This window comes from Danio aesculapii, chromosome 17 (assembly GCF_903798145.1).
Source record: "Danio aesculapii chromosome 17, fDanAes4.1, whole genome shotgun sequence".
Lineage (NCBI taxonomy): Eukaryota > Metazoa > Chordata > Actinopteri > Cypriniformes > Danionidae > Danio > Danio aesculapii.
The window spans coordinates 44767247-44791118 of record NC_079451.1 but is presented as its reverse complement, the minus strand read 5'-3'; the positions used below and the strand labels follow the sequence as shown (position 1 = coordinate 44791118).

General features: G+C 37.4%; 1 protein-coding gene across 1 annotated transcript in view; it reads left to right on the top strand.

Annotated features, from left to right (window-relative positions):
* Positions 1–1689: 1689 nt before the first annotated feature.
* The window catches only part of cdc42bpaa (CDC42 binding protein kinase alpha (DMPK-like) a), a 157389-nt gene continuing 135206 nt past the window's right edge, over positions 1690–23872 (top strand). Inside the window, exon 1 of the mRNA XM_056476987.1 lies at positions 1690–2810. Coding sequence (XP_056332962.1) covers positions 2633–2810 — 178 coding nt within the window. The 5' untranslated portion in view covers positions 1690–2632. The remainder of the gene's footprint in view (positions 2811–23872) is intronic.

Here is a 23872-nt window from a genome sequence, read left to right as displayed (position 1 = left end):
TTTATTTGAATTACTTGTATACAATATGTATACAAATGCAAATGTATACAATATTTTTTACAGTACTGTGTTGCATTTTACTACTAACAGTATTGTTTTACTTTCTGTTGTAATTTTTGTTTTAATTAAACTTAACTTGTTTGTTAATTTATTTTGGTGGCAAGAGGTATTATGTAAAAAATACAACCTAGATTGTACAAAATGTTTTGCTAAAACTTGGACAAAAATCACAAAAAAAAGATTAAAATAGATAGATAGATAGATAGATAGATAGATAGATAGATAGATAGATAGATAGATAGATAGATAGATAGATAGATAGATAGATAGATAGATAGATAGATAGATAGATAGATAGATAGACACAAATGATAGATAGATAGATAGATAGATAGATAGATAGATAGATAGATAGATAGATAGATAGATAGATAGATAGATAGATAGATAGATAGATAGATAGACAGATAGACAGATAGATAGATAGATAGATAGATAGATAGATAGATAGATAGATAGATAGATAGATACAAATGATAGATAGATAGATAGATAGATAGATAGATAGATAGATAGATAGATAGATAGATAGATAGATAGATAGATAGATAGATAGATAGATAGATAGATAGATAGATAGATAGAAATGATAGATAGATAGATAGATACAAATGATAGATAGATAGATAGATAGATAGATAGATAGATAGATAGATAGATAGATAGATAGATAGATAGATAGATAGATAGATAGATAGATAGATAGATAGATAGATAGATAGATAGATAGATAGATAGAAACAAATGACAGATATATAGATGATAGATAGATAGATAGATAGATAGATAGATAGATAGATAGATAGATAGATAGATAGATAGATAGATAGATAGATAGATAGATAGATAGATAGATAGATAGATAGATACTTAGACACAAATGATAGATAGATAGATAGATAGATAGATAGATAGATAGATAGATAGATAGATAGATAGATAGATAGATAGATAGATAGATAGATAGATAGATAGATAGATAGATAGATACTTAGACACAAATGATAGATAGATAGATAGATAGATAGATAGATAGATAGATAGATAGATAGATAGATAGATAGATAGATAGATAGATAGATAGATAGATAGATAGATAGATAGATAGATAGATAGATAGATCATTCAAAGTGTCTGTACAATCATGTTAATAACACAAAAGCTCTAAAACTGAAAGTGTGAACACATGTGACCCCCTACAGTCTGCTCCACCCCCTCTTGTCCACCCCACACACCCCACCCCCATCCTTACATTCCCTGCTTCAGCAAAACAGCTGTTAAAGACCTGTGTGTATATGCAGATTTGTCTATATATAGACAAACAGTGTGTACTTATGCATTCATATTTATGTTTTCTCTAAGTAAACGTGTTTACATTAGTGTCTGTATTTTGTGTATTTTTAAAGTGTGTCCGTCTGTCTCCATGTGTTTATATAAGCATGTATGTTTGTTTGTGTAAGTGTATTTTTATTTCTTATTTTGATATACAATTTATTCACAGAGTTAGAGAAACTGCATGCGTCTGTGCATGTTTTCTGTGTGAATATGTTCATGTAGACTGTGTGTGTGCGCGCGCGGGCGCGTGTTGTGTGTGTGTGTGTGTGTGTGTGTCTCCAGTCGCCATGTTTCTCCTCGTCATTCCTGAAAGCTGAAACACACTCGGTTGCGGCGGGCAGATGAGAGGGAATCACCCCGTCACCCCGCATCCACACCTCCATCCTCCTCTTCATCTTCACCCCATCATCTTCATCCTCAGGCGGACTTCATCCCGTGGGCAGGACTTACTTTTTGAGGAATTATATATGGGAAAAAGACTGTGGAAAACTAAACGACACTCAATCGGTGCCTTTGGAGAACTTCGCTAAACTCACTTTTCGAGGATATTAACGCATTTTATCCATCTCTTCCACACAAATATCCCGCAAATATCACATTTGGAGGCGTGTCATGGTATTTCTGTTGGTTTTGGTGTGAATTCTCTTTTAGGACGAGCTAAAATCGTTAGCCTGCTAGCCGAACGTCTTTATTAGCTGGATCATTAGCACCAGTTATTTTAACCAGTTAAAGTTAAACAAACTGAGGGTATTTCAACGTTGAAATACTTGGCATGGTTTGGCACTCGTGTGTGTTATTATAAATACACAGTTTTTGTATTTATACTTGAGAAAAACACTCCAGAGGCATTGTGTCGAGAGAATGTTGTTAGCGCGTTAGCTCGAGTAGCTAGATAAAAGCACTTACATATCTGTAAATTAAAATTTGTGAAACGCAAGATATTCATTTCAATATCACCCAAAAGTGCGTGAACTTCTTAGTACAAATGACTTAGTTTGCCATTTTTGCATTTTATTTTCTGGTGTGTTGGGGTACATTAAAAGATGTAACGTTAGTGAGAAGTTTTATTTGTGTATGAAATTACATGTAGTTACTTTACTGCAGTTTTGAGACTGCATTTTACTGTGATGATGGGTGGGTTATGTTTATAGCCCTCTACAGACCCCTTCAAAGAGTATTCACATCTATTCTTTAAGAATATCACACTACATTTTTGGACTGACACTAGTTTTGAACCATGTCTGGGGAAGTGCGTTTGAAAAAGCTGGAAAAACTGATCCTGGATGGTCCTGTTCAGTCTACTGGACAGTGTTTTAGTGTGGAAAGTCTTCTGGATGTTCTCATCTGCATTTATGATGAGTGCACCAACTCCCCACTCAGACGAGAGAAAAATGTTGCTGAGTTTTTGGAATGGGGTGAGTAGTGTTTTAAATGTGCATATATCTTAAAATCAATGCATGTCTTATAGTAACCATAACAAATTTTAAATTATAGACTATTTTATACCATTGCATTTCACTTGTAATTCATATTAAATGCATGTTATTTATGCTTGAAGCACCCCAAGTCATTGCATTCATAGATTAAATATACTCTAGTGTAGTTGTTTGGATATTAAAGCCACTATAAACTTCCTAGTTCATGCAGGAAATATCTTTAAGCCACATTTGGCAGGCCTAAATCATAGGTGTGTGTGTGCAGCCCTGGAAAAGTCAAGTAGCAACATGCTGTTAAATTCTGAGCCATCATACCGGCATGCTGAACAGTATATCATAAGGCACAAACCTGAAGTGTACCAGACTTTATTGGACTTTAACTTGTTTAGTGTCAAATGATTTTAAGTTAAAATTAGAGATGGTTGTGTTTCATGTCTTAAAGTGTTTGTTGAAAAGAAATCAGCTCATCCCTATGGCAGAGTGTACTGACAATGAAGATTATTCAGTCTTGGTAATTGATCAAACCGGTTCCCTATAGGAAAGACTATAATGCATGAATAAGGCAGGAAAAAAGACCTCTGGGCCATATGGTGTCATTTTCTATACGAATAACACTGCTGATCGGATGAAATATGAATTCTTCTCTTTTTGTGTCATACAAAGCATTTCTTCAACATGACGTGGATGTTTGTGGCGGTTATAGTTGTAAATGCTTTAATAATAACTCTTGGGAAGTATTGTGAGGGTGCAGTCATGTGAGTTAAGTGTGGCTAAACATATACAGTGTAGTGGGTAAAACAGTGCTGAATTGTCAGAATGGGTTTAGTCACGGGCCTCCTGACCCAGCTTAACTAATGAAAATGACTTTAAACTTGTTACGTTTCTAAGTTAAGCAGGAAGTGAATGGAGTGCTACTTCACATTCTACGGTGAATGAACATAGTGTGCCGTTTGTTTGTTTATTTTGTGGCGTGACTTGCAGCTACCCTGAATGATCTGAATTGTAAACATTCCTTCCCTGGAAACAGAAGTCATCATGCACACAGTATAGACTGAGCAAGTGTGGACCAGCTTGAGAATAATAAACACCCTACAACAAGAGTTCCCAAACATTTCACATGCCTATGACCCCCAAAATATTAATGCCAGTGACTTGCGACTCTCATTAGCCCCTACGGTGGTTATAAATAAACAAATATTGTGCGCACACACCAATAGGTCATATTGACAACACAAAAATGCAAGTGTAAACAACCATATGATTTTTTTTTGTAGTAAATTTTTCATTTGGTTAACCCTTGTGTGCTGTTGGGGATGTTTTTATCCACTTCTGGGTGATTTTTGAGCCTTAATTTGGCAACAACTTTGATTTTTGGTGACAAATCTTACATCTTGGCACATATTTTGGGAAAATGCTTTGAACATTTTCAAAAACTCAACAATACACTTTTGTTATGTTGGGGGCTGTATTTGCCCCATTGACTTCCATTATAAAGACCATTTTAATTGCAAAGCCATGACACCATTTAATCATGCATTATTGATTGTTTCTGGTTTTCCCTGTTGGCAAGAAGTAATTTAAAAAAAAAATTGTACTCTTGATCATCAGATACAGTGCAAAAAAAAAAAACTTAAGCTGTGTTTCAAATGGCACACTATTAGGGCTGGACGATATTGTAAAGAAAAAATTATCACGATATCAAATCATTTGGTATTGATAATTGTTAATATTTTTTTATGTTTCCTTCACTATTTTCAATGCCCTTTGTGCTCGCACTCCCCTGGCATCTTATGTAACTAGGCGACCATCAACCATTTTCTCAGAGGATAATAAACAGACAAACCATTGCTGCAGCTCCGATACAAGTTTACAGATAAAGGTTAAAAGCGCTGCAGTGTTTGGATGCGCTGTGTTTGTCTGAGGTAATTAGTCTGCTGTTACTGAAATGTGTATATTCCATACAAAGTGTGAAGCAGATTGCTTCGTCCTACTTGCATGAATCGCGGTGCGCTTGCGGCATTCGGAGAAGTTCAGATGCTTTTCAACTAGGCGTACCTGGAAAATGGGCGCGCGTCACGTGTGCTCGTCGCTTCAATGTGCGTATCATGCAAGTCGCGCTCCTCCGTTGGAAATGGCAATCTACACTATAAGCTTATTAGCATTGCTTCCAAGGTGCGCGCTCAGCAGCCACATTTTAATAAAACTATAGCGCTTTATATAGAAACTTAATACAGATTTTTTTATTTATCGTTATTAACAATGGTGTTTGGTTGATAAATACCGATGCAGGTTTTGTGGACCAGCCCTACACACTATACAGTATGCATTTATGTACTTATGCACTTATAACAGCATAGTAAATGAATTAAGTGTAGTTCCAAATAGAACAATAATGTGTTTTTTACTAAGCGGAAATTTAAACCCAGTTTCCTAAATGACGTTTGACTGTTGCCAAATTAGCAAAATAAATGGCCAAACTAACCAAATAATACTTGCAATGAGTATAACCGCATTCAGCTTAGGCAGGCGGTATAATCACTCTCATAGGAGAATTTTGCTTTCACAATCCAAGATAAATAAAATAATCCAACATCAGTGCCCGAAAGCTCCACTCCTTCCGCTACGTGAGCAAAGCTGCGGCCGTTGGTCTGGTCCACTGTATAACAGTTTAATAAGAGCAGCATCTGGGTAATTAAAGTACACTTATTTTTTCTAGAATAAAAAGATTATTTCAGTGTGAATGCACTGCTTACATTATTCATACTACAAAATGACGTAGAATAGTGCACAGGTATGTGATTTGGGAAGCACCTTTAGTTTCTGCCTTCTATATGGAGTATAATGTGTGTATGTATGCGTGTTAGAGAGAACATTCATGTTTAACTTTGGAGACTGGCTCTTGGAGATCTTCCTCCGTTTTCAGTTATGATCTGTCTTTATATTTTTATGTATTTGAGTGCCAAAACAGAATCGGAGCGTTGCTATTGCTTTGATGTTATTGCTGTGTTGTTTAGTTTCCGCAATCTCCTTCAGGGATAAGTTATTTCAATAATGATATCAATAGTGATACTTTTTAATGTAAATATCAACTACTCTCTTTTGTTAGTTATGAATAAAATATGGCAATTCTTAATAGTTTAATCCATTTTATTAGATTTTTTTGAAAATCACCAAGCATCGGTCAGGCTAGTTTCATTATTGTGTTCCACATGTCGTCTCTCATCAGGCTCATATAAAAGGACTTTACTCAATCCAGCATGTAGAATCGCAATCGGTCATGGTGTAATGGTGCTTTGTTTAGCTACAAATCAAAGCACTTAAACAAAAGCTGAAGTGATTAAATTAAGTAATCTTCGCAAGTCAAGAGAGAACACATTGGATCTGGTTGTCATTTGTCAAATTTCTGAAACATTCGCTAATGATATAGATTATCAGACAAATTTCCACAAGCGAATCCCTCTGTGGTGAGTGAGAAGCACTATGAAAATGGTACATTAACGCTGCTTTTGTTTACAGCTTGTATGTGTGCAGCACTAGTTCTGGTTTCTCTTTGTGGAATGATGATACAGATACTGCCACATGCAGGTATGAATGAAGAGACATCCTCTCATAGGCCCTGTTCACGCCTGGTGTTAAGATGCGTCAGATCTAGGGATGCAATGATTATAGGTTTTCTTAGGAATTATCACGGTAATCATGATTAATATGTGTCATTAATATCAAAACACCACTAGTTTAGAAAATCACACAAAAACTTCATATATTTTAAAGTGTTATTTAGTCCTGCTCAGTAACCAATTAATACAGCACAAAATAGTTAAAAACAAACAATAGTCCATTTCTCTTTGGAAATAAGTGACAAAAAGTTTCTGGCATTTAAACACAAGTAATAATTTTACATTGAAAATAAACGACAGAACAATGATTGAATAAATAAATAAATAAATAAATAAATAAATAGTATTTGTCTAATGTAAATCTAAGATGCAGATTAAGTATTTCCATTTTAAAGAGAATCAATGTAGTCAAAGGCTGCTGAAATTCGGTCTCAAAGGCACTTTTGATCAACTATACAACAAAATTGTTTGTTTATTGTTTTACTTTTTGCAGAAGAAATATGTATATTCCATACAAAGTATGAAGCTGATTGGTCCAGTTCTTGTCACGTGACTCAAGGTGTCGCTCCATATACACAAGCCACGCAACTCCATTGGAAATAACAAACTTGTGCGCACAAAAGACGCAATATGTGAACCCCCTTAGTTTATAGCCTCAGCCATAGTTACATGTACAGTGTGCGTGGTGTACAAGCCCGGAACTTTAAACTAGCGCAGAGTTGGCATAACTTTGTTTAGTTGCAGCAGTTTTGTTCCGTGCAGATGAATTAAAGTGCGGTTAATAGTGAAATTGGTTAATCGTTACATCCCTAATCAGATCACAAGTAGACAATGCTAAGTAATGGTGTGAAAGTGGTCAATCAGAGGTGGTTGAAAAACACATTTGATCAGATTGCTATAATAGTGTGAACGCACATGTGGATGAATGTGGTCGAACAGACTCTAATACCACTGACCGGACATGTCGTCATTGAGTGACGTGTTGCTGGTCATCAGTAAACTTACAGAGCAAAATATTGATCCATTAGTCTTGACTTCTGGTACAAGTCCATATAGTTCGGCAGGGTCTAGAGGCTATGATTGCAGAAATGAAAGCGGCCTCTCTCTGTTGTCTCATTTTACGATGATATGTTAGTTGCGCGACTATTTAAGCTTATTTCGTCCACTGGTTCAAAATAACTGAAAAAGCCCATACATAAACATGCACAGTGTGTTGTGCAGCATCTTCAAATTTAACAACAACACTAATAGCTGGGCTCTGACATAATATTAGTGCGCACCTACGGCTACCTGCGTGATTCGCCCTACACTTTGACGGACGCATCAGGACCTGCCCATAGAACCTCCCCTCGATGAAATCAGGACAAAAGTTGTCGAAAGTGGCAGGTTTCACATTTAAATGGCAGGTGTGAATGCTAATGTGTCTGCTTTTTGTCCGTTTGGGATCGAAACGCATCTTAATACCAGGCAAAAACAAAATCCACCTTCCGAGCTGGAGCACGCTTCAGTCATCGATGATGCGACTGTTCAGTTTACAGGAAGAGAAGCACTCTTGCTCAGTACAGTGGACACTGTTTTAGTTATATCGTTTTAGTCATTGCTAAATGACTGTGAAGATTTTGCCGAACAGATTCTCAACTTTTGACACTCATAAATTATCATAAAAGTCCTCGTGCTTCACATATTGGGTGGTTTGCTGAAGGTGCAGCTGGCGTGCAGCTTAGGGTTTGCATCTTTAATAAAGTATGACAGTTTGCGTTCATCGAAAAGTACTGATGATTAATAAATCCATATAAAACAGTCCCTTAAAAGTGACATTGCGTCTTCAGTTTCGGGCTCAGGCGCGCTTTGCACTCACACTACAAGCGTACTGCACCAAAGCCCAACCGAACTGCGCTCTGGCACACCTCTTACAACCAGGCCAGGGCTGAACCGCACCTGAGCCTGATTCAGAGCGCTCACACTTGTCCTCCCCTCGATGAAATCAGGACAAAAGTTGTCGAAAGTGAGCACATTTAAATGGCAGGTGTGAATGCTAATGTGTCTGCTTTGTCTGTTTGTGATCGAAACGCATCTTAATACCAGGCGTAAACAGGACCAAACATACATTCTTGTTTTAGTTGACTGTTGTCTGTTTGGTTTGTTCATGCACAGTTCTTTGGTCCAGACAGGGCTAGACACAGTTAACAACACAGACAGTTTTCATCATCTCTAGTGCTTTGACGTTAACATGTTGTCCAAGACTTTAGGCTGAAGGTTTGGAATCAGACGCTTTTTTTTTTTGTCAGCCCATATTAAAATCACGCTTAGTTACTTTTCAGATTTGTTTTTCATAAATTCTTCATGTAAAATGTTGATGTAATGAAAGAAATTAGTAGTTTCTTCAGATAGTTGATTATTCTGTAAAATTCTGAAAAACTGTGAATTATTCTCTCAGTTGCATTAGGCTAATATGATCCTTTCAGATCTTCAGCCACAGGTTGGTTAGAGATGATGCCAGGACAAGCTTGAACTCGTGCCCAGATCATCAGCCAGATTTGTGCTATCTCTGTCAGGGTCCTGGGACGACCACGTTTCAGATGGGGTGCTTTAATTTAGTGTGTGACGGTTGACAGTTTTAGACATGGTACCTGTTACATTCTTCACATCGGATTTCATGGTTTGATTTATGAAGGTTAGATGAGAAATGCATAATGGGATTGTTGTCATGTTATTGTTGGGCCTTGAAAGTTATTTTGTGCTGTTCTGGTTTGGGGCTTTAGTTTTCAAGTCATAGTTCGGTCTGCTTTTAGTTCAACAGGGAGGAAAAACAAAACACAAAATGTGTTATTCTCTTCTTTTTTTTATTCAAAATTGTAATTTACAGAGTACAGGTACGGTTGCCTTGAACTGTGTCGAAGCGCGGTTGTCCTCCCTCACTTCTCCCTTGACGGCCTGCACTAACACTGCATCTTTACCACTTTCCGAGCTGGAGCACGCTTCAGTCATCGATGATGCGACTGTTCAGTTTACAGGATGAGAAGCACTCTTGCTCAGCACAGTGGACACTGTTTTAGTCATTGCTAAATGACTGAAGATTGATTTTGCCGAACAGATTCTCAATTTTTGACACTCATAAATTATCATAATAGTCCTCGTGCTTCACATATTGGGTGGTTTGCTGAAGGTGTAGCTGACGTAAAGCGTGGGGTTTGTGTCCTTAATAATCTATGACAGTTTGCGTTCATTGAAAAGTAATAATGATTAATAAATCCATATGAAACAATCCCTTAAAAGTGACATTGCGTCTTCAGTTTCAGGCTCAGACGCACTTTGCACTCACTACAATTGTACCGCACCAAAGCCAAACCGAAATGCGCTCTGGCACACCTCTTACAACCAGGCCTGGGCTGAACCGCACCTGGGCCTGATTCAGAGCACTCACACTTGTCAAACGAACCAGGAAAAGCGCCTGTGCACGGTTTAGATAGCACAGTGTGAATGCTGTAACCTGTATACATTTAATCTAACTTTCAAGATTAAAGATGAAGTTCCACACATTTTGTTACCTATGTATTTGCCATTGTGTTGATGTGCTCAACAGAAATGACTGTGATTGGTTCACCGAAAGTTTTAAGTTAGTTAAAACCGCGAAGATTAGTTGATTTATCAGCAGATCGCTCGTATGTCAGCTTATAAAACAGACCAGCTGATCTTCAGGACTTTTAAACGCTTTAGTGTCCCTGTATCTGTTGTTACACAGTAAACAGTGGTGAGTTCGGTGAACTGATGACCTTCACGGCCAATCACAGTCATTTCTGTTGAGCACGTGAACACAATGGCAATTTCAGCGCTGTTTAAGAACGCGTTCAACAGCGCTCAAATGTTAGCGGGAAATAGACGTTTTTAAAATTCCAGTACAGATTGGTATGGAATTCCACTTTCGTAACAGCACTACAGCAGAGTCTGTGTAATGTTACAGCAATACATTTCCTACATTTATAATGTGTTCAGAAGTCAAAATTCTCTTTACCTGGACTTTAATTCAGTATTTCATTGTACTTTTTTGTCAAACAAGTTTTATTGAACACAAATATTCCATAAAGAATGAGCATTTTTTTTTGTCCATGATTTTATTGTACTTTTAAATGCATTGACTAATTAGCACTCAGTGTGCCGACTTCACGCTCCTTCCACGTTTCCTGCTGACCTAAAAGAGGCCTAAAGAATTTTTATTTTAAGGTAAATGTAGGAATGTGCAAGTCACAGATGTCATTCAGTCGTTCCCAACTGTTTGAAAGGAAAGGCTGATTCGGTGACCGGTGACTAACAACTACCCTCTGGTATTTGAAGAAGTCCCCTGTATAGAGAGTTTCTCTGGACAGCTGGTTTAAATTGACAAGCAGGGTGGTTTTATGTGCCTGTCCTGTCACTACCCAACATCTTATGTTCTTCTAGCATTCGGCCTTTCGAATGTTTATTTATGCAGTTTGGGTTTGCTGTCAGGTAAAACCGGTCTCATATTTTGGGATTAGCTTTGCATTAACTTTGGGAGGTTTCTCGTATTGAAAGGTTAAATCCTCCTCATCATGAGCTTTTCCTTTATATTCGGCCCTGAATTTCAGCAAGTCAGCGCATGTTTAGGAGTGTCATGCTCTGTGATTGGCAAGACCAATATGATTTTAGGGATGAAATTAATCTTGTTTTCTGTCCTGAAAGGATTGGGTTTTGGACCAGACTTGTTCCTCCATTGTTATTTGCTCTCTCACAGATGAGCATGATGGCCAAAGTGTAAAAGCTATCAGTTGTTTACGATGTTAAAATGTGTTGCCTAACTGATTTTCAGAAAATCTGATTAGTAGCTTACATTTGCAGATTGTTTTTTTTTCTTTAATGTAACCTAATTTTATGTTTGTTTCTACTTGAAATAAAAACCTGAAGACTTTATCCATTCACACGCTTAATTGATATGTTTTTACACATAATCATGCTGTGATTTTGGGCAGCAGTGATTAAATTAACTAGCATTGCACATTTTATTTCATTTAGACTTGTTTTTATGTTTAGACTAGTCATTTCATCCTCTTCAAGTATATAGTAGTTTTTCTGAGTCATTTAGATTTAAAAAATGAATTATTTAATGTTTCTCTCGCTCTTGCGACGGTGCGTGTGCAGTCAGCGGCAAAGTCAAGCGAAAGTATGCTTAAGTAAAAAGGTAATGCAAAAGCGCATTCGAGCTTTAGAAAGCGAAAGTTAAATCCTGGACATTTTAGGAGATTTAGAAAAGTCCCAAAAAGGTGCATCTCTGTGGATCTGCAGAGCATGTGAGATTGTTATTGGGAGTGTTGACAGGTCTCGCGCGCACACAGAGCGAAACGGGTAAACTAGAGAAGATTCTCCACTACTTAAAGGGCACCTATGGTAAAAAAATCTACTTTTCAAGCTGTTTGGACAGACATATGTGCATGAATGGTGTATAGACCGTCATATTAGGGTGATATAAACACACCCAGTGCTTTTTTTTTTTTTTTTTTCAACATAAAAAACGGTGGACCAATTTGGCGCGGTTTTCAAATCGACCGCAACTTTACGTAGGAGAGCGGTCCCCCCGCCCACCAATATTGATTGACAGGCGCGGCATCATATCCTCAGTTTGTTGATTCACGTCCGCCATTTTCAGCGTGAGTCGAAGCAATATCACTAAAGGAACACGCTAGCTCTATTTTTAGATGGGCTCATTGGGCTCAACACAAGATCAATATTCTCCATATTATCGCTCCTAATCGGAATTATTGGTTGTATCTTTAGGTAGGTTTGCAAACATGTGTACTTCTCATTGAGTCTACCTTATACTTCAGCCGTTTGCATTTCTCGCAATCCCAGAAGCTCCCTGTGATCTTAACTAGCATGCGTTTTAGAATTCTAAACATAGGTTTCTATCAGGGTACACTAGAGTCGACGGCTGTGTGTCGCAAACCGCTGCAGAAACCTGTGTTTAGAATTCAAAAATGCATGGCGTGACGATTCGGGACACTTCATGTTTCTGGTGCGCCACAGAGAGTGTCTGGTGTGCCGTGTCGCTGCTTCGAGCGGCGCATCCGGTGCCTCAGTCAAAGTTAATTCAGTGTGCGTGGTTATTAGTTTCTGTGTACAAGCTCGGCACTTGAAACTAGCACACAGTTGGCTGTAAAACTGTACAAAGACACAAATGATTTTGTACTCTCTGCTTGGTCTGTGTCCGAGTCATACATGTACGACTGAATGCGGATCCTCTCACTCCTGCTCCTCAAACACAGAGCGGGTGAGCTTATGGCCCCGCCCCCTTGTTACGTTGGGCGGGAAGCCGAAACTAATTTACATGTGAAGCAAATCAGCGAACTGTGGACACGCCCCCAACATGACACTTTTTAACACATTATAATAAAAAAATCTGAATTGTGTTTTAAACTGAACCTAAACTGGCACACTCAGAACCATAATATTAATATTAAATCATAAAAAAGAGGTAAACTATGTGCCCTTTAATCGATCGTGGATGTTTGGTTATATTGGGTGGATACAAAAAAGTGTAAAAGGATGTTAATAATAGTAAAATTACTATTATTACTTGGGCGGCCATTAATATACCTGGGCAGCCCGCCCAAGTAAAGTCTATGTGTGGGTAGCACTGGGGCAAAGTTTTAAAACATTGTTTATCAGGTATTTTGATCTGAAACGTCACATACACAGTCTAGGGAAATTAGAGACTTATTTTACATCTTGTAAAGGGCAGAATAGGTCCCCTTTAAATTGCGCTTTTATGTAAATACCAGTATTTAGCAAAACAATTACTATAAATGTTATGTACTATCATCCAGACAAAATAAATGAGCTATTAGTAGGCGCGCACAGATTTCCGCAGATTTTTAGCCCATCATTAATTTTGTTTATTTACTTGTGTAAATTAAAATTTATTCAGTTTTTAAATTAATTTCAGTAATATTATTGACTAAAATGAAAATGTTAATATAATTTAGGGCCAGACAGAATCTGTGAACATTTTTTGCTATTTCTGTGCAGAAATTTGTTAAAAATCTGTGGATTTCTGCCGAATCATTTTGGGAGTATCATAACTAAAAACTTCATGTATGAAATAAAAAGTAATACATTTTTAACTTGTATTTAATGTTTACAATGTAAATCCAATTAGATCCACTTTATTTGGTAAACAAAGCAGGTCTCCTAGATAATATCTCTACTAAAAGACAGAAAATATTACTTTACAAACTGTATTGTAAATAAATAATATCAATATTTTCATATTAGCCAATCAAATTGCTGTAATTAATTTAAAAACTAAATAAATATAAATTTACACACATTTACATAAGTAAATAAACAGAATCAATGATGAGCTAAACATCTGCGGAATTCTGTGCGCGCAGATTTCGTGTGGGCCTAGTTATTAGTAGTAATTCATTATTAAAACTAATATGTTTAAAATTGTGTTGAAAAAGTCTTCCCTCTCAAACGGCACTTGGGAAACGTTTGACAATCAACTTAAATTTACAGGAGGTCTAATAATTTTGTTTTCAACTGTATATCTCTATTTAAGTATATGAAATAACCACAGGACGTTAAACGAAAGCTAAAGAAGTCTTGACTATTTATTTTCCACTCAGTGTTTGTATAATGCGGACATTTGACAGTGAAAATGCTCTTGATGTTGGAGTTGAGCAGAGCACAGCACATGCTCACAAGTATATCTGAGCTCTTTCTGCAGTCTGGCTTTAAAGCGCTTCTCTCCCTCTATGGAAATGGTGTTTTAATGGTCCTGCCAGTGTCTTTGCCTTTATATGGTCTCCGAACGCGGGTCTCCTGGGTATGGCTGGAGATAGATGGTGTGGTTCATTTGATTTGCAGCTCTGTGTCCCCTTACGCTCCAGACTGTGACAGTGATATATACACAATGAGGTTTCCGCATTCAGATCTTTAACGAACACTGAACCCGTGTGTGTGCCGCAGTTGTTTTGGACACTTTGGAAACCATGTCGGTTCTTTTTGACCTTTAAACTGTGCTTTATAAATAGACTTTATACACTTTCCCTGTTTGATGTATTAGAGGCCGTGATGGCAGTTCCAGGTGGTCTGTTTTCCATCTGTTTCTAATGCCCTGTAAAGGGATGCCTGACCAGGTGGTAACATTTGATATTCACAGCATTGTTTACATGGAATCTCGCTCATATGCTAAAAAGCTTTGCATTTGGTATCGCAATGTGCACATCTGCAAGTTGCAGGTTGTTCAGTGCTAAGTCCGAATTATAGTTGACTAGGAGCCACAGTTTAGAACATGTGAGTTTTGTGCAATCACTGTAGAGTTTAACCATAATGGAGTAAAAGTTACTTTTTTTTTGGAAACATAATGAATAACTTATTTTACAAGTCATCAGAGGTGTCAACTCAGTCCTGGAGGGCTCGTGTCCTGCATAGTTTAGCTCCAACTTTCTTCAACACACCAGCCTATAAGTTTCTAGTATACCTAGAAAGAGCTTGATTAGCTGGTTCAGGTGTGTTATTTGGAGTTGGAACTAATGGCTCATTTCCAATGACTGGTACGGTATGGTTCGGTTTGGTACGGGTCACTCTTATCAAGCTTGCGTTTCCACTAACAAGGGTACCCTTTTGGTGGGCGTGGTGTATGACAGACAGTTTCAGTCGACATCATTCTCGCTCGAGGAAATGTCTACAATAAAGCTGTATGGGTCACTTACATATCATATGAGAAGCCCTTCTCACAAAACAGATGCTTCATACACATAAATACTTGTGTATAAATGTTCATCACTAACTTTTCTATGAACATGAGTTGATTATAACTGCAGATCAATGACAGTGTGAAACAGCCTACTGTAACGTCTGTAATTATATTAAATAAATAAATAAATGAACATATATAAACACATACAGCCCCTTACAGACTCTGATATGTTACCAACTACAGAACAACACACACAACAGACATTTCGTCCGTATTTAGGTTCAAAAACACCACAATATATAGCCTACAGTTAGTGAAACCCTTTCATCTGTGTCTATAATCTTCAGCAGCACATGTAGCCTCTGTTAGAGAACAATTTCATCATTCTGAGTTCATATTAGTCCAAAAGGTGATAATAACAATAATAGTTAAACAAGGCTTTTTGTTCATGTTTGCTGAAAAATAATGTGCTCCTTTTTTTCCGGCTTCTCCTTTGTTTCTTCACGCTTCACTCTCGCGTTTGTCAGTGTCTGACAGGATCGGGTTTCAAAAGCTCGTCAATAATCAAGCGCACATTATTATCATCAGCTCATCAAGTTTGTTATTTCAGACATAGACGCGCGAAGAACTCAAGGAAGAAAGCGAAACCGCTCGCGCCTCAGACTGCCTCGTAAAAAAACTACGTGGCAAAGGGTAAATCTGCTGTACTCCATGGCTTTGTGGCTGTTTATCAAGACGACGACAAGGTTTGTTTGAGCCCGCGTTATTATATGTATATATAATTCCGCTGTAATTTCTCGCTGTGCGTGTATTTTAAATATGGCGTTTTTTTGTTTTCATTCTGGCTTGTTGCGTAAGCGAATGACGTATCTCTGTAAACCAATAGCGTTCAGCTGCACGTCTGGCTCCGCCTTTTGGTACCCTTTCTCGTGTTTGGTACCCTTTCGAAAGGGTGCCGAAAAAGTGGTACGGTACGGTACGGTTCGGTACGCTTTTTGACAGTAGAAACGGCCATAAAAGCGTACCAAACCGAACCGTACCGTACCACTCAGTGGAAACGGGCCTTAATGCCGTGGTCACAGTAGAGTTGTGTAAAGGGGCGGGATTTAACAACATGTTTAGACATTAAAAAAGCAAGCGATTGGTCTATATTTTTTGAAGTTCTGTATAGAGAGGTCACGCTTTGATCTTCGATTGGTCTCACGCAGTCACGTGATGCGATTTTGCACGTCAGAGTTCACAAAGCTTGAACTTTGCGATGCAGCGAAATGCGAATCTTGTCACACAAGCTTGCATTTCCGGTTTGTCACATTTGCATTAGGGCTGCACGATTAATCGAAAAAAGATCGCGATCTCGATTCAACACCCCACACGATCTTAATCCAGCATCTCTACGATTCAGCGAATCATATTTTATAGTTTGGGAGAAGCATAAAGGGAGTCGTACAAGTCTTCACATTGTTTTATTTACGTTGCTCAGCAACATGACACCTCCAAATGGTGTTAAAAGTGTCACGTACTGTATTTATAAGGTATAATTCAGTCAAAAATGTCATTTCTGTCTTAATGTAACGGAGCTGCCACGAAATCACACAAGAGCTGACACAATGTTTGTTTACTACCGAGAGGACATACACATGCGAATGATGTCTACTTTAGTGAACAGAACCTGCATAGGCTGTGAATAACAGGTAATAAAGTTGTAAATAACCTTCAGTTTGCTGCACAGAGCGATCGTTTGGGAGCCGTGAGGAAAGTATTATTTGCATGTATGTTTTTTCTCTCTCAAATTGACTGCAGCCATGTCATGAGCACACTCAGCAGTGAAAGTGAAACCAAAATCGTGCACGTCATTTACATGTTCATATCGGATTTTAGAGTGATAATTACAACAGGCATTTGATATGTTTTTTCTTTCATAGCGAACACCGAGTGTTCAACTTCAGAATTATGAATAGTTGTATCTGATGTCATCACTTTATTGGCATTAACGACCAGGTCAAATTTAAAGTCTGTTCAAGTCCACCATTCCAAGTCTATACAGAATGTAGCATTTTAACCAACAGTAGACCTACACATAGGCCTGATATAATTGTTGTTTTACCATATGTTTGATTAAAAATAATACGAAAAAAGAAAGTTTTTTTTTTTTTTTCTCGGTCGATATGGCCAGGAACTGTACTCTTAGAGTAGAGTGCTAATGGTCTAATTTAATTCAATGATTTATGCTAAGCTAAGCTAAAATGGTCCTGCCAGGCCTGGATTTTCTATGCATGTAGATTTCATATAAGCAAAGCAGTCACCAGGCGTTTTTGTCTAATGAAGCTCATCCTTTGCAGTTTGAAATGTTACTTTTGTTACATATTAGCTTGGATATGACACTTTTGGAGTTTAATCTCCTATACTAATATTTGTGTGTTCATAGGCTGAAGTTTGACGTTTTTTTTTAAGCCTTTTACAGCAAGTCGTTAAGTAATACACAGACACAAATTTAGTTATTTACTTATAGTTTGTATTTATTTTTATGAATTAAACCAAGAATATAAAGTATTTTTAGAAACATAAGATCATTTGAACACACCTTGTAGCTCGTAGCTTCTTCTGTGTTTTCTTTCTCCAGGCAGAAAAAAAATCCATATAATTGGTCATGTTTTGCGCTCGTATGTTTTACTGTATTTCAGTTTACTAGAAATTAAAAATACTCTATTTTAATTACGCTGAGAATATATTTCCCACAATGCAACTTTACAATACAGTGACATTCGGCATAACTGTCCTACAGTAAAATGCTGTTCATTTTACACTTAAATACAGTGTAATTTACAGAAATTGTAAACAGTGCATCTCAAGCACAAAAGGAAATACACATCAAAAGGTCATCCTATGATTCAGGTCAGCCTACGATTCAGCAAACATCTTAAAAACAAATTGCTTATAGACCAACATCCAAGCATGCTATAACCCTGAGCAGTGCAGTGGCTTAATTTATATCCAAAGAAAAGAAAGATATCCAGAGATGCCTTTTCAAAAAATCTGTGATGAAGACAGCAGAAGTCAATGATTTACTTTAATTATTTAGACTGACATGTTTACTGCTCTAAAATATTTTAAATGCTTCTTAAAATAAAATATATTGTGTTGAATGGGGGGAAAGTTGTTGTTTTTTACCCAGACATTTAAAAAGAACATATTTTAGAGGAGTAATCACAATACCGTCTTATACCGGCCCATGCCTACTAGCAATAAGCTCTTTCTAATTCTGATTCAAATGGTCCTTGCTCCTGAAACGTGCCTGAAAAGATTAAATATATTGTTACGCTGACAGCCATTTTATTTGGTGTCTTCTGGAAATCATGTTTACATGTGTGAAAGCCTTTTTTTTTTTTTTTTTTTTTAGCTCAGAAAAAAGTTTTTGGTCTACGCATCAGGATTGGCTGTCTTACTCTCTGGAAAATCGAAAGAAAACCTGTGAATTCATTTTGGTTGTCACTTGGTTTCTGTTTCTCTTACAATCCGTCAATGCTGTATTACCAGTGAATCCTCATTGATCCAGATCCAGATTAAATGCCAGAAACGTGCTGTCTAAACTATAATTTTATTTTATTTTCTCTGTAATCATGGATTATTTGGTACTAGATAATTGTTGGATTGCAATTTGGATGTGGGTTTTAAATGACTTGCTAAATGCATGATGAGAATAATTCATTGATCAGCCGTTGTGAGGTTACTAACAACATCCAACCCAGATTTTTACCACAATGCCGGTGCACCACAGACCATAAACTATTGCTGCTCTGTCATTTACAGTTTTTTAGTTATGTGTGTTTTAGAACCTCGTGCTATTTCACTGTAGAAACAATAAAACCGTAAAATTTACGGTAAAAAAACGGCAGCAGTGATTGCCAGTACTTTACCGTTAAAAATACAGTACAAACTGTAAAAGTAATTTCTCATTTTTACGGTAAACTACTGTATTTAATTAATTTATAGATGTAATATGTCTGTATTTTGAATGACCAACATCAACACATCTTTTGTTACACAGTTAGACACGTTAACACAGCCATATGCAGGTGCTGATGAGTAAGTTACATAATGAACCAAAGCTCATCACAAACAACTTTTCCCACAAGCAGAAAAGTGTGTCAGTATAGAAGGTGCTCAGTGTCATTCACACAGCTACTAAACACCAGTATGGTAATATGCATACAATTAAAGTCATGAAATAAACATTGTTTATCAACATTAGATGTAACATAAATCTGTAATGTACTACATAACTGATGGGGAAACAACTAAAAAGATCCATAGTAATTTGAACATTTTTTACAGTGTTGTTAGTACAGAAACTGCACACTGTTGCCGAGCGATGACGGTAAATACACATTCTAATCAGGTGATTTGAAGAGGGATGTGGAATCTGGAGTTGCGTGTTTGACGAGAGACGTCAGATTTACTGTATTTTCACACATTTTTTTTCTAATTGTTTTCTTGAATCATTATTGAAGGATTTCTGAATTGGCTAAACAAATCACTTTGAATAAAAGTTATATTCGTTTTCAAACTTCTATATGACGCCCACCGTTATGATTGGATAACCTTTTAATTTGAAATGAGTTTGTTTTTGGCATCACTACTAGGGCTGCACAATATATCAAAAATTATCGTTATCACAAAAAATAAATAAGTTAATATTTAAAATAAAATGTAATTAATTTATGTGCTAAGTTTGTGCGTTTCATACATTGGTCAAATCTGTTTAAACAACCTATCAAATGCGACCTTACTTTATTAATACCTGCCTCAGTTAGCCCTGTAATATTCACACCAGATGCAGCATGCGCGAATAGAACGTGCTATTCGCACCTAAATAGACGTGTTTTGAGTTCACATGCTTCATTCGTGCGTTAGATTCACTTCACAATAGATGCGGATTTGCGTCATGGGCGGGGCTTCTTTCTGCCCGGTGACTCTAGCTTTGTTGCTAAATGGCTAACATGACTTTTATTGAGAGAGTAGCTGTGCTTTATGTGCTTTAGGAAGGCTGAAAAACGGCGTATATTCATTCGCCTCCGTCCACTAGATCCTTTCAGGGGTGCACCCAGCTCTGTGAGTTCATCAACTCCTCCAGAGATTATACCTGGATGATGGCCACTTTCAGCGGTGCTTCAGACTGAGCCGAGCCCAGTTTGATGAGCTGTTGTCCAATTCGAGAGGGAAGGATTTTCAATCAGGACACCAACAGTCACTACAGTCATTCGCGTGAATCGCGCCGAAGGATGTCTATTCATGTCTTTGCATTGACTTAACATGTAAATCACTAGCACTTGGCGCTTCGTCCGCATCTGGTGTGAACACATCATAATAGCCGCATTTCCACTGTCGGGCTAGTGCAAGCCAGAGCTTTTATTGGGCCGGGCCGGGTCAATCGCCCAGGAGGTTGAGAAATGAGGCCGAAATCATGTCGAGTTTCCACTGTCGGGCTAGTAGCTCGCAGCTCGTCACGCAAACCCCGCCGCCAGAACGTCCCCCAAATCAAACGTCACACAACCCACCCAGTTCAGCGGGAATCAGGCAGGCAGATAAAGCTCGGCATCACATCATCAGGAAACCATTAAAATGAAGACAACCGAAACAAACAAGTGACACGTTACTGTACAGCATTACACTATATGTCTATACGCACAGGCCTGTGTGTTTCCATTCATTATATTTGTTTACTCGCCGACCGACTGTTGGCATCGTACATCGAGTGGTCTCGCCACTAACGAAGGGATGATCCAGCGCACCATCCATAATATAAATCCACTGTAATAATAACCACAGGTAATAAATCGGTATAAAATGTATTTTATAACATCCTCGTTTTGATAGACGTCATCAAACATTCAGCCTAAATGCTGCGAGGAGACCTATATACATTTTTCCGTAGACTGACACTTAATAGGTAATTCCCCATTATTTAAGAGAATAATTTAAGGATGTTGCATATTATTCAGTTATCTTAGGTAAAGGAAAGTGTTAAGTGTTTCAGGACATAAGAGCAAGTAATAAAATATACCCTGTATTTCGTTGCACTCAGCAGCTATTCAGTAATAAAGCTCTTCATTTAAAATTTCATTTTAAATTTTTACCACGTCATAAAAAAACACTTGTTTGAAGATAAAGAACACATTGTTACCTACAGTTTCCCCCAATGCATTTGTAAAGCAGCACTGCGCAGGACTGGATGACAGAAAAGAGGTTCTGGTTTCAGTCACCCATAAAATGCTCTGTTTGCACGATTTGATTAATATAATCGTGTCCAAATACTTTATAAAAATATTTCAAAACTCCTCCGTTGTTTGTTGTTTTTAGAAAATAAAATCTTTTTTTCAGATAGGCCTGTGTAAAATGAAAGTTTAAAATGGCTTGAAATGGTTTGATTTATTTGTATTTTGTTTATACCTAAATTGTTCTAGCTTTTGTTTGTTTATATTGGTTTATTTATTTAATGTGATTTTATTAATATTATATCTATTATGTTATTTTATTATATTATTATATCTGATATTTGTAATTCTTTAAATGATTTCAATATAGCTTAGGCTATTTTATCTAGATATGACACTATTGTGTTGAGCCTACACAAGTGGACACGTAATTTGTAATGTTTTATGCCTTTCTGTTGTATTCATATTTTGTATTATCTTCGAAAGAAACCCAGCCGCTCATGGCGTCAAGAGTGCTTTTTCACTCGGTCTCTCTCTCACACACACATACAGGCATCTACACGCGCTCTCTTTTAAACTTGACAAAAACTCTCAACAACCTTTACTAGCTGCTGTGTCTTTAATATGGTGTAAAGATTATTATGCGTTATTGAAACATCAAGGAGGACGCAGCAGAGAAATATCAGTTCTAATTTAAAAACTTTATTATTTTATGCTACAGCCTTACATTTAATAGGGAAACATGAGGGCGATCATAAGCAAAAAGGACCCAAGCCTGTAAAGTGTTTTATGGAATAGCCTATCCTAAACTGACCAGCTATATGTTTTTCTTTCCTTTATTTATTTATTTACTTATTTAGCGCATGCACTCGTTTGCGATCGGAAAACTAGCGTAATGGCGGCACGCCATCTTTACCATACTTGGGCAAAGTCCGCCTCTACTTTCACTCCGCCCCGAAGCCCCAGCTGGCCCTCTTTTGCCCAAGGTATTCGGTGGGCCGAAAAAGGCCAGCCGCTGGCCCCAAGGAAGCCTCGCTTTTTCCCGATCAGGCCCCGGAGGTGACAGTGGAAAAGCGACTGGCCTTGGCTCGCCCTGGCTCGCTCGCTTTAGGCGCGATAGTGGAAACTCAGCTAATGCTATTGTGTTGTCTAAATGTTTGCACCTTGACAGTTTTATTAGCCTAAATTAGATTTATTAGACTATTTATTGCTTGCTTATTTTATTATGCTTGTTAAATGTTTCACATATTATTGTGAAAAGGACAATACAAATGAGCTTGAATTGAATTGAAATGTAGAAATAAAAATAGCATTTCTCTTGGGACATGTTATCAAAATATCGTTATATACATAGCGTATACCACAATATACAGCAATATTGCATATTTTAAAAGTATTGTGCAGACTCACTAGCTTAAATGTGCTACTTATGTCTGAGGGACAAACAAGCACTATTTTTCTATTTAGGTAGAACTGGCCCTTTAAAAGCCAATAGTGCTTTACCAGCAGCCTTACATTTTGTGGAGCCTGCTTTGGTTTCAGATAACTACATCAGTTTTTTCATTTTGCATGGGTAACTCAAAAAGCACAAGGCTCATTGCTTGTTTAAGAGACTGGATTTAATGCAGTTCAAGTGAAAAGAGATCTGTCTTTGTGTCTGATCTCCAATGTTGGCAGTCTTGAGCTCAATGTGACTTTCATTGACGGAAACAGAGTTCATTCATAAGCAGCACACTGCGTAGTACATGCGTGGTATTACTTCAGTGTAGTAGCTTTTCCCATGTTTATCACACAGTATTTAATAGTTTACTTGTCACATATAGACTCAAATTGAATTCGTAATATTGGAAGGCAAGAAGTCGTGTTTCCTGCGGTGAGGTTTTCCTGGAGGTGTTTTGGGTGGTTGCTAGGGTGTTCTAGAACATTACAGATTGAGGCTGCACAATGTATCGTTTCAGCATCGATATCACAATGTGTGAGTCCGCAAGATATGTCACATCGCAAGATATGTCTGAATTATAGTTTACAGGAGCCACAGAACACATCTGATTTGTAGAGTCACTAAGTTTTAGCCATGACAGTGTGAAAGTTTATCATTTGCATGTGTTTTTAAGGCATTTTCAAAAGAGTGCATTTCAAGAGAGTTTAAAACATTGGGGACAAAAAATGATCATGTTTGGACGTGTAACAAAAATAAATGTGTTTTAATTATTTAAGTTTCTTTTGAAATTTATTTATTTATTTATTTTTTTTATAATTTTTTTAGGGGTTTTCACCTTTAATTTAGATAGGAAAGTGGAGATTACAGACAGCAAATTAGAGGAGCAGAAAGAGGGGAAGGGTCGACAAAGGACCTTGAGCGGGGAATTGAACTCAGGTCGCCGTGAGCACCATGGTGCTATATGTCGGTGCACTTAACCACTAGGCTATTGGCGCCGACGAAATTTTGTTTTTTTAGTCCAAATACCTACAAGATTATTTAGCTTGTTTTATGAA